Source organism: Vespa crabro, chromosome 5 (assembly GCF_910589235.1).
Source record: "Vespa crabro chromosome 5, iyVesCrab1.2, whole genome shotgun sequence".
NCBI classification, from domain to species: Eukaryota; Metazoa; Arthropoda; class Insecta; order Hymenoptera; family Vespidae; genus Vespa; species Vespa crabro.
In genome coordinates, this window is record NC_060959.1 from 6,442,763 (window position 1) to 6,455,262 (window position 12,500).

The 12,500-nt window shown below is 40.0% G+C and overlaps 1 protein-coding gene across 15 annotated transcripts in view; it reads right to left on the bottom strand.

Annotated features, from left to right (window-relative positions):
- LOC124424162 (zinc finger protein 608-like) overlaps window positions 1–12,500 on the bottom strand; it is a 202,324-nt gene that overhangs the window by 51,348 nt on the left and 138,476 nt on the right. For 13 of the 15 annotated variants that reach the window (XM_046962829.1, XM_046962820.1, XM_046962817.1 and 10 more), the window contains one exon: window positions 10,784–12,500. This exon is cut by the window's right edge and continues 1,435 nt beyond it. In XM_046962829.1, the coding sequence (XP_046818785.1) occupies window positions 10,784–12,500 (1,717 nt within the window). The remainder of the gene's footprint in view (window positions 1–10,783) is intronic. The other 2 variants (XM_046962831.1, XM_046962832.1) reach the window with 1 other exon arrangement.

Consider the following 12,500-nt stretch of genomic DNA (forward strand, 5'->3'; position numbering starts at 1 on the left):
TGTTGCTCCCTCGTTTTTCTTTCTATTTAATTTCGCTCAAAGAAATTTTTTTATATCTCACTTTCGTCTGATATAATTCCTGTCAAAACTTATATATATATAAAATATATATATATATATATATATATATATATATATATTATTTTTAATATATATTTAATAATAATAATATATAGTAATATATATATACATATATATAAAGAAAAAGAGAAATAGTAATAATAATTACTAAATAACACATACATTTCTATTAAAGTTGACACATTTTGTCAGAAACATATTGAAAATATTTAATTTGAAATGTAAAATATTCTACGACGTAAATCAAATTTTATAAAAGTTTCATATATATATATATATATATATATATATATATATATATATATATATATATATATATATATATATATAAATTTCACGGTGAAAAAAAATTATATAAAATTCTCTCTCTATATAAAAAGAAATATATATCATATTCATTATATGTATACTTCATATTTTCACATATCGTTTACTTTCGGTTATAGAAAAAAAAAAAAAAAGAAAAAAAAAATGTAAAAGTAAAAGAAAAAGAAAAATTGATAAAATAAAATTGATACAATTCAAAGTGACCGATACGAATTCAACAACTCTCTTTTCTATTTAACTTCTTTTCTCATCTCCGCATTTTATTTAGAGACAAAGAGAAAAAGAGCAGAAAGAAAGAGAGAGACAGAGATAGATAGATAGATAGAGAGAGAGAGAGAGAGAGAGAGAGAGAGAGAAAGAGAGGGGGGGAAAAAAGATATGATCGAACGGAGATCAAAGATACCAAAAGAAAAGGCCGCACCGTCGGAGAGATCGAGACAGCGCTTTCTCCCCTTTACCCACCCCCTCTTGGATGCAGCCGATCGGAATTGCGGTTCAACGGGGAAGGCCAAATTGCATGGACGAGCTGTGGGAGCGCGATCGTGAGTGGAATATCGTGTATCGAGTATCGAGACTCGATATTCGATGAAGCCGAAAGGGTTCGATAATAAGAGCCGTACCTGAATCGCTATACGCGCCTTCTTAACGCGAGCCGATCGATTTGTTTTTAACGCGCTCTCTCTCTCTCTCTCTCTCTCTCTCTCTCTCTCTCTCTCTCTCTCTCTCTCTCTTTCTTACTTCTTCCTCTCTTCTCTTTACTCGTGAAGAAATATCAGAGAAAAAGAGAAATGAAAAAAATGAAAGAAAGAAAAAAAAAAACGACAAACTTGGACCTGAGAGAATTCGAATCGGCAAACAAAAACTACGGGAAATTATCCTTGATCTGCGATAACCAAACGCAAAAAGATAAAAATGATTCGATTCAAACGCAACACCCGATTAAAATAATATTAAATTCAATGGACGTATATAATTGGATACCCGAGAGGATATGAATTATCGGAATAAAAATATTATAAAGAATAATAATTTTTTACTTTCGATTAAATAACGATCGGACGAATACATTGGTATGAAATTTACAGGATCCCTTGACTGTATAATTATACATATCGTACCCAATAATTTTCTACTTTCTTGCCTAAGATATAAGATATCAAACGTATATATTCGAGATAAGAGAAAACGCGAATACCGTTGATATGAAGATTATTTATATTATCGATCATTATTACTGCTAAATGCATGCTAATTAGAAACTATACTTCATTTTCTTACATTGATTTCCAAAAAAGGAAAAAAAAAAAATTAGATTTCAATTTGTCTTTAGTAAATGAAATATATGCGATAACCTGATTCGAGACGAAATCAACTTTTCAATAAATATACACCTATATAAATTCAAAATTTTTTTATTCGATCGTCCTCATGTCTTTTGTTTTTATTTCATCGTAATTAAATTTAATGAATCATCAAATCGAATGACTTGAATTACGATTTGAACTGATCTCTTCGATATAATTTTAATAGATCGAATAAATGAAAATTAAATTTAATTTTAACGTTAGAAGATCGTCACAGAAATATATTGTTCAAAATTGATCAAAATTGTGACAAAAGATCTGGCATTAAAAATGAAACATAATAAACAATATTCCATTAAAATGTCACATCGAATTCTTTCATGAATCCCTACAGTATTGTTATACGGAATAGAATGAAATATTCAATGTCAAAGAAACAAACAAAAACGAACAAAAAAAAAAAAGAGAGATATATATATATAGAGAGAGAGAAGAAAAAGGGAAAAAACGTGAAAGAAATAAAATTCACATGAAGATTAAAACACATGCAATAAAAAAAAAAAAAAAAATAAAAAAAATAAAAAAAATAAAAAAATAAAAAAATGAAGGAAAATAAAAATAAAAAAGAAGATAAATAAAAAGAAAACAAACTGCTCGTTACAGTAAAATCGATAAGAAAGTGTATCGAATGAAAGGTTAAATCTTCAAAAACAGCATATACATATTTTATCTCTTTCATCTCCCTCCCTCTCTTTCTTTCTTTCTTTCTCTCTTTCTCTCCTCTCTCTTGGCCTTCCAACGGAACATCGTCATCAACGTCGGCCATTATGATCTTCGTGAAGTCGAAGTGCTTCTACGCTCGTTTCCTCTTACAATCCTACTCGCAGGTCTCTCTCTCTCTCTCTCTCTCTCTCTCTCTCTCTCTCTCTCTCTCTCTCTCTCTCTCTCTCTCTCTTTATCTATCTATCCTCTTCCTCCTATTCCTCTTCATCTTTATCCTCCTCTCGTCAGTTCCTCCGTGCGTTTCAACGAACGCGCCGTATAATCGACGACGCGTGAAAAAGGGCTGAAAGTAAGCGGTAACGGAGAAGAAAAAGGGCTTCGAAGTCGGGTTCTTCAAGTTGGCGGATACGGTTTGGCTTGTGAAAATACGACAACGAGAAAAGAAGTGAAACCGAGAGAAGAGATCTGCTTTCCAGTTGAACGGACGCAACATTTTCATTCTTCTGCCACTACGTAAACCTTTTTTTCTATTTTTATCTTTCTTTTTTCTTTTTCTTTTTTTTCTTTTTTTTTTCTTTTTAGACAGCGAGCGAGCGAGCGAGAAAAAGAGAGAGAGAGAGAGAGAGAGAGAGAGAGAGAGAGAGAGTATAGGGGCATCGATCGATAGGTCGACGTCTTATTTTAAATTCCAAAATATCCTTGAAGAATCATTTTATCTATTATAAAATGAATTTTCTCTTAACTCATTCTTTATTTGTTCGAATAAACAATAAAGATCTCTCTCATTCTGAATAGTATTACAGGTAAAAATCGAGATTTTATGTTTATACATACATACATACATACATACATACATACATACATACATACATACATACATACATATATATATACATATATACATATACATAACAAATTTCAAGATGAAAATTCTCGACCTTTTCATTCTCGAATTCGGTTTTATAAGAATGTGAAAGTGACGGGAAAAGGAGAAAAGAGAGGAGGAAAATAAAAGGGAGAAAAAAGGAATAAATAAAAGGAAAGGAAAAGAAAGCAAAGGAAAAGAGAAAGAAAAAAAAAGAAAAAGAAAATGAAAAAAAAAGGAACTCGAAGAGGAAAGGAGAATATAAAGAAAGGAGGAGAGAGAGAGAGAGAGAGAGAGAGAGAGAGAGAGAGAGAGAGAGAGAGAGGAGAGGAGAGCGAGGCATTACGGAAGTCTGGAAAGACGAAAGACGACAAACGGCGTCGTCACTGGCGACTACGACGACGACTACTACTATTACTATTACTACCACTGCTACTACTACTACTACTACTTCTTCTTCTATTATTACGACGACGACGACGACTACAACGACGACGACGACGACGACGACGACGACGACGACGACGACGACGACGACGACGACGACGACGACGAAGACGACGACGACGACGACGACGACGACGACGACGAAGTCGGCGACGCTCGTGTTTGTCCGTGTATTCATCCGTGTACTCCTGAGGGCGGAGACCGCAGAGTATTGATTTCACCCCCTTCGCCCGGCTACCCCTACCTCACGCCGCGGTGTCAGCACCCACCCCCTCTCTCATCCCTCTTTCCAAGTCCTCTTACCCCTCTAACAGCGCTCGTAGCGGCGTCGCCACCGTGCTACTGCTACTACTGCTGCTGCTGCTGCTGCTGCTGCTGCTGAAGCCACCACCCTCATTCAACCATCTCTCTCTATCTCTATCTATCTCTCTTTCTGTTTCTCTTTCCCTCTGACTCTATCTCTATCTCTATCTTTCTCTCTCAAAATCCCAATTTTACTCAAAGCAGCCGCGCGTCGCTGACAACGCGAGACCAACCCTCTCTTCTCTCTTTCTCTCTCTCCCTCTCTCTCGTGTTCGTTGATGCACACTAACATAGACACCACTACGAACACGTTGATATCTTCTCCTCCCTCGTTCTCCTCCGCCCCTACTCTCTCTCTCTCTCTCTCTCTCTCTCTTCATCCATCTTTCTCACTCTTTTTCCATCCTCCCGGGTGGACCAATCAAGCCTGCCAGAGTCCAATCCTGCGAAAAGCTGGCCGGGATACCAGAATGAGAGAGATAGAGATAGAGATAGAGATAGAGATAGAGATAGAGATAGAGAGAGAGAGAGAGAGAGAGAGAGAGAGCAAAATGGAGGTACGAGAAACGCGATGAAAACAAGCGTTCGCGGCCTTTCACTGCGAATCTCTCTCGTTCTCTCTCTTGCTCGCCTGCTCGTTATCTCTATCTCTTGATGCTTATCTTTAACCACCTATCAGCCATGCTCTACAGAATGGATCTTTCTTCTTATTCTTGTTCTTCTCCTTTTTTGTTGTAGGTTCCCCGTCGTTTCTATTCTCTCTCGATGAATCTCTCTCCCTCCCCCCCTCCCCCCTCTCTCTCTCGTAGTTCCTCTCGAATACATCTATACGAATAATTTCCCCCTCTTCGTACACCCTCCTCACCAATCATCAAGACATGCGATAACTTAAGAGATAATAATCCTTGTCTATGGATGTATTTATGTAAGTACTTGATTACTTCGCACGGTTCGTTGGTGCGTGACAAATCAGTAATTTCTAGTGATTCGCTCGCGTTGCGATCTTAGACGACGACATACTTACATTCTATATATATATGTGTGTGTGTATATATATAATCTTTCTTTAGAAGTACATCGTCGTGATAAGGAAGATAGGAAAGGAAGATAGGAAGATAGGAAGGAAGGAAGGAAGGAAGGAAGGAAGGAAGGAAATTCTCCGAGCGGAAAGTAATTTTAGGAGGTAGTCGTTTGTCGCAAGTACGAGAGAAACTCTCTAACGGTGAATCTTCTCTACTTCCTGTTCTACCAACTGTAACGAGGACGATATCATAAGGAACGTCTAAATAAATCTTTTCTTCTCTTTTGACCTTCTCCTCCTACCCATCCATCCACCCACTGACCCCACCACCTCACCCTTCTTCTATTTGTCGTAACCTAAGATAGATAATGACAAAAGTAACTTATTTCCTTTTTCTTTTCCTCTTCTACTTCTTCTTTTCTACGCTTTTTCATTCTTTCTTTTTTCGTTCGCGATCGAGAAAATCTCTTATTTATTTAACGTCGAAAAATAAATAGAAACAATGCGATTAAAAGGAATGAAAAGGAGAAAGAGAAAGAAGACGAGGAGAAGGAGGAAGAGAAAAAGAAGAAGAAGAAGAAAGATGAAATGCGAAAAAAAAATTACATTGACAAAGAACAAAAATCCTAATACCAATGAAAAAGAATAGAGAAAACATAAACAAGCATCATTGTAATCGATCGAGGCTCGCTTTTGTATCTACGTATGTATAACGCTGAATGTCGAATGATTTTACAGAAATGCCATTGTACGTCGAGCGTTTATTATGAAATTATCAAAAATGTGTATGTGAGGAGAGATAAAACAAGGGGAAAAAACAACAAAAAAAAAAAAAAGAAAAAAAAAGAAAAGAAAAAAAAAGGGAAAAAGGAAACAACGACAATAATAATAATAATAAAAATAAAAAAGAAAAAAAAAACAAAAAAAAGGGACCGAAAGCGAGAGAGCGGAGAATAGGTGTTGAAATAATTCAACAAAAAATAACGAATGAAAGAAAGAGAAACGAGAAAAACGAGCGAGAGAGAAAGAGAGGATGAAATAATGGAAGCGTTGCAAAATGTAAATAAACGCGATGGTATCGACGAACGTCGAAACAGTGTAGGTGGAACGTACGTGTATCCATTATATAGACTTCACGTATATACGTATGATGAAACTATGTACAAAAGGGGGTAGATTATTTCCCCTGAAGCAAAAAAGAGAGAGAGAGAGAGAGAGAGAAAGAACGCGAGAGAAAGAGAGAGATTCAGCTTTGCTAGGTTGCACGTCGGGTGCCACGAGAGATCCACCCTCCATGTACCGAGTCTGGTTTCACCCTCGTTCCACCCCCTTAGCGAACGTCGATAAACGTCAATTCGCAGTCTGGGGTGCGATCAAAAATATTTGCCAAACGACGCGTCGTGCGACCGAAGCAAATCTCTGGCCTTTCCTGCAAGTTGATCTTCCTCTTTTCCTATCTAAATATATGTACATATAGGACATAATATATACGTGTAATATATATATGTATGTATATATGTATGTTGCACTCATTCGACGTGAATTTGATGATCGGAAATCTCGAATCAGCTGTTATGGGCACAAAATCAATGAAAAAAAATAGTATAAAAAGAAAGAGATAGATAGATAGATAGATAGATAGATAGATAGATAGATAGATAGAGAGAGAGAGAGAGAGAGAGAGAGAGAGAGAGAGAGAGAGAGAGAGAGAGATATTGATAGAGATAAAGAAACAGATCCCACTTTTTTTCTCATTCTATCAACGCATAAAGAGATTTTCAGGATATCGATGCTTATCGATCCAAACTCTAACATTTTGTTATCTATACAATCATTAACATGTTTCTGTAATGAACATGAAACACGGAATTAAAAATATTTTATCACGGCTAGCTTGATTAATACAAGATGATTCCATTTTTAACGAATATACTGCACGCACACACACACACACACGCGCGCGCGCGCGCGTGTAATATATATATATATAAATCGTATCAGATGATAACAAATCGAGTTTTGAAAAAAAAAAAGTGAGAGAAAAGAAAAAGGAGAAAAATCGTGAAAATATAAAGTATTATATTACCTACGTATCTACGTAAGCTTAAAAAAAAAAAAAGGAAAAATAAAATACAAAAAAGAAAAAAAAAAAAAGAAAAGAAAAAGAAAGGTCTTTAGTTGAAACGCGATTAGAGTGTTGTTTCGTACAACTCGTATTATTCGTAGACGGACGTCGATCCAATTAGGTTTGCTTTGACTTGGAGAATACTGCTTTAGAGTCTCGTTTTGTCTCTCTCTATCTCTCTCTCTCTCTCCCTCCTTCTCTCACACATACGTACACATACACATACATACATCCTCCCTCTTTCTTTCTCTTTCTCTTTAAAAGGAACTCTCGACAGCTGGAATCCAGAACTATACATGTTGTTCCTCGCGTGGAAACGCACGTGCGGTGCACGGACTAATGCTAATGAGCGTAGAGACTCGTCTCGTAATTGACTGAGAAGTGCGAGCACGCACAGAGTCTATAATATCCCCCTCCCTCTCCTTCCCACCCCAGTTCCTTTTCTTACGTACAACATTCCCCCGCCTTCTCTCTCTTTCACTGTCCCCCCACTCTCCTTCCCCACCTCATCCAACTACTTACCACCCAACTCTACCCATTCCACCGTTTACCGTATACGATCTAGATCATGACGTCCCTTTCTACGACGTGTTGATCGGATCGTCCGATTGACATTGATCCACGCTCTTCAATCATTTTCGTTTATTTTTCTAACTTCTTAGCCTCTCTTCTCTAGAGGTTCCAGTTTTTTCTTTTTTTTCTTCTTTTTTTTCTTTTTTCTTTTTTTTTTCCTTTTCTCTTTTTTTATCTTCGAGATTATCATCTATATATGATCGAATGATCGAATCGATCGATATGATCGAATCAGAAGAAAAGAGCTTCGACAGAGATCAAGTTCCTTTTTTCTTTTTCTTTCTTTCTTTATTTCTTTCTTTATTTCTTTTCTTTTTTTTTTTTTGCTCCCTTCACTTGAAGTCGAATATGCAGAAATGCGAACGAGAAAGGACGTAACTTTCATCTTTCACGTTTTATTTTTTATTAGACGAGGAAAAAAACCATGATAGCAAGAACGAGTTAACTTCCATCGTGGTTTTATGATTTAAAGAAGGATCGCAATTGATTCCACGTGTCGTAGAAACTCCTACGTTAAATTTCTCTTTCACAAATAATTAAGATCGTTAAATATATTAAATGTTATCACGAAAAAATATAATTGACCAATGGATCCGATGGGATTAGTATATACAAAAGGGTGTCCCCAGAGTAAGCATGGAAATATTTTAGGTATTTACTTCGATATATCTTTATGATAAAGGAATAAAAAGATAAATAAACAAAAAAGAAAGTTTGTACAAACGTATCTTCCTCCCTTCCTGCTTCCCCCTCGCGCCGCCACGCCCGAATCCCAAGTATTTAACTTCATCAAATTATAGAGAATTTTCGATTTATATATTATTTATTAATATTAAACAAAATTTCTAACAAATTCGAGCGAATCATTTAAATTGGACACGAAGGGGGTGGGGGGGGGAGGGTCGGGAGGTAAAAAAATCAATCATCGATATAACGTATGCTGAAGCATATTCAAATACGAGGGATATTAAACGGGATATTTATACGAACACACACACACACACACACAGAATGCTCAAATGTAAATTATTAAAAAATAAATGTTGAATTAAATTCTGACTAAAATATTTCCATTATTATTTTCGAGATACCAAGTACTAAAAGACCGAAGGACAAATACAAATACAAATACAAATACAAATACAAAGACGTCATACGTTTTTAGATTTAGACGTACGATCTCCTTGATCGTAGATTTTACGAAGTAACATTCGACGTGAAAGATATCGCGTTTCAAAGATCGAAAGAAACTCTATCGTACTTAGGATTCCACCCACATCAGAAACGATCTGTCACGAGACAGTCTTCGAACAAAGGGCCATTGTACTTGGAACGACTAGCTATCAAAATTCGATAACGGCCAATCGACGATATATTTTCACTCGACACACACACACACACACACACACACACACACACACACACATCCAACCACTCGAGTATACGTACATATATGTATATTCGAATATACACAGATAAGACTAAAGGTATGATAAAAGATGACAACAAAATCCAATCATTTTATCACGAACGACGGACGTGTAACGCGGTCACACAACAACGCGACACGTACGACGACCTTACATCGGTTCGTTCCCATACGCGCGTACACATACTCACACACATATATGTGGTATGAATGTTTTTTACATGCTACTACTCTAACGGATATACGCGAGAAATGCGAGATCGGAAGGTAAGGAGAGAGAACAAGTCGATGTGTGCCAAGGTGACTGAAGCCTTCGTCGATCTTTGTCAGAAAAAAAGGAAAAAAGAAATAAAAAGAAAGAAAAAAGAAAAAGAAGAAGGAGAAGAAAAAAAAAAGAAGAAAATATTCTCCTCGTTGATTTTCTTTTTTATTTCTTAGAAATATTTCTTACGGTGATTTCTGAATCTCCAAGGTTTAGTATATCCATTCGTTGAAAAGGATAACTTCCCCCCCTACTCACCCCCCTTTCTCTCTCTCTCTCTCTCTCTCTCTTTCTCTCTCTCTCTCATCCTACTCGGGATAAAGAGCGTTCCAAGTGAAAAATTTGTGTTGGCCTAGTGTCGAAGCTCAACCGGCTCGGCGCGTGCGGCCGAGCGTAAAATCGGATAACGTTAGAGACCTTCTCGAGGGGAAATAATGCACGGCTTTTGACGGACGGATCAAGAAACGATATGTAGCAGGATTTACGAGAGCTTTCTGAAAAGAGAAAGAGAGAAAGAGAGACATAAAAAGAGGAAGAACGAGAGAAGAAAAAGGAAAGAAAGAAAGAAAGAGAGAAAGAGAGAGAGAGAAAGAGAGAGAGAGAGAGAGAGAGAGAGAGAGAGAGAGAGAATTTGATCTCGATCCATCTCGATGCACATCGAATTAAAATAAATAAAAAAAAAAAGAAGAAAAAAAAATTCGACGAAAGGGATGTTGTAAAAGTTTTTAAATCAACGCGTGGAACTCTCGTTTCATTCCATAGAGTGTCTATAATAAAATGATTTCGAGGAACAAAACGGCGATTTTAAAACGACTTTCGTTGAACGGTAGGCAGTGGTTGATTGTAGGAGTAGTAACAGTAGCAGCAGCAGTAGTAACAATAATAGTAGTAGGTAGGTAGTAGTAGAAGTAGTAGTAGTAGTAGCAGTGGTAGTAGTAGTAGTAGTAGTAGTAGTAGCAGTAGTAGTAGTAGTAGTAGTAACAGCAACGGCAGTAGTAGCAGCAGCGGTAACACGCGAGAGGTAAATGAAAAGCCGACTGTGCGGCTGATTCATTACATCATCCGTGTTTCCCGTGGACTAATTAACAACGTCGTTGTATTTGAGAAATCCAAGCCGATTGCGTGGACTCTCGCATATAGTAGTCGGTCGAGAACCCACGTGAAAACGATAAAATGTCTTATATATGGCTAAAGGAGAAATAACTGTATGTTCAGTGTTGGCGACGTTCGACGTTGGAAACGCACGAGTTTTGAATGAAAAAGAGGTATAGATGGTATAGGTGTCGGTAGAGGCTGTCGAAGTTACCGGAAAGGCTGTTTTACCTTTGGTTCCGTATTGGACGTCTTCATCTTCTTGGCCGGAGGAGGACTAGCCGCAGTGTCCATGGCCTCCTCGGCCGGCGTAGTAAGGGGTGGTCCCGGTACGGAGGCCACCTTGGTCTGTTCCGGCTTGGCCGGGGCCCCAGCTGCCGTTGCGCTGGCCGGGCTCGGCGGAGGACAGGGCGCCGCGGCGCTAGTTGCCGGTGGTCCGGCTCCTTGCGAGACAGAAAAGCCCGTCCTTGAGCTAGGCGGTGGTCCCTGAGTCTGTTGAGGCGCCGTCGCTGCCGGCGTCGGTCCCTGCGACTGGGTTGCCTGTCCCGCCGAGTTTTGACTCTGAGGTGCCGGCGGCCTCGCCGTTCCGTTCATCTCCGGTTTCGATTGTTGCGGCGCGTGATTGTTCTGTGGTTTCTCGTGCTTGTCACGAGCCTTTTCACGGCGATGTCCGCTCGAGCCGCGCTTCGAGCCCGCCGTCGAGGACTGCGCGTTTCCCGTCCCGGTCGCCGAGGCCGGCGAATGGCTGGGTTTAGATTTGTTCGAGGAAGACGATTGTCCGGTGGCACCGGTTTGACCGGCCGTGGTACCGCTACCACCGCCGCCGGCACCACCGGCACCACTACCACCACTACCACCACTACCAGCACCACTTCCACCACCGGCACCACCACCACCACTACCACCACCCGCACCGCTTACACACTCCGAATTTTGAGAGTTTTGCCCGACGGAGGTCGACGATGAGCCCGATGTCGCCGAACCCGACGTTGAGCTCGACGATTGGGAAGATCCGTTGTTGCTATCCTGGGAAGAGGCCGTACCATTGATCTCGTTCGACTTAACGATCTCGTGCTTGGCCTCGCTGCTCTTCGTTCCGGGCTTCGTACGCTTGATCTTCATCTTGAGGCCCTTGTCGACGGTCGCCGAATGTTCAACGGCCATCTTGCCGGGATTTCCGGCGTTACCGTGTACCACGGCGTTTACCGCGCCCACTACAGTCGCGGACCCTTGCTTTCCTCCCGTAACTAGCTGCTGCACCTGCGAAGAGGTCGAACCGTTGCTCGTCTGATTGTTACCAGTACCGTTGTTACCGCCGATGACGATCGGCCCGTTCGCCGTAGGAGCGTTGCCACCTGCGCCTAAGCTACAGGGGCTTTGGGCTCGGCCGTTTCCCGAATTACCGACGACGCAACCACCACCGGCACCACCGGACGAGGAAGAGTTCGAAGAGGAGGAGGACGACGACGAGGACGAGCCTGAGGAGGACGACGAGGACGACGAGACGTTAGACGAGTTCGACGAATTCGAATTGGACGATAACGAGGACGATGACTGATTAACCGCGTTCGATACTACGCCAGACGATACGACTCCGGATACCGAGTTGGACGAGTTAGACGAGTTCAAAGCTGACACTGAGTTTTGAAGATGATGATGATTCGGATTATTCGTGGCCGATGCTGCCGAGGCAGGCGTAGAAGCCATGCCTGTCCCCGAGGAGCTCAGTTTCTCGTCCCTCGTCTTCTCAATGTCCGCATCAAGATCGATTATAAGATCTCCTATGCCAATGTCCCATTCGTTGTCGTCGTACTCAAAGTTGTTGGTCGCATTAGTCGCGGCCGGATCCAGCTCATCGGCGTTAGCAGCCACCGTGCTTGTTTTAGCCTCGCGCTGCTGGCACGCACTGCTAGACGACAACGACGACGACGACGACGAGGAGGAGGAG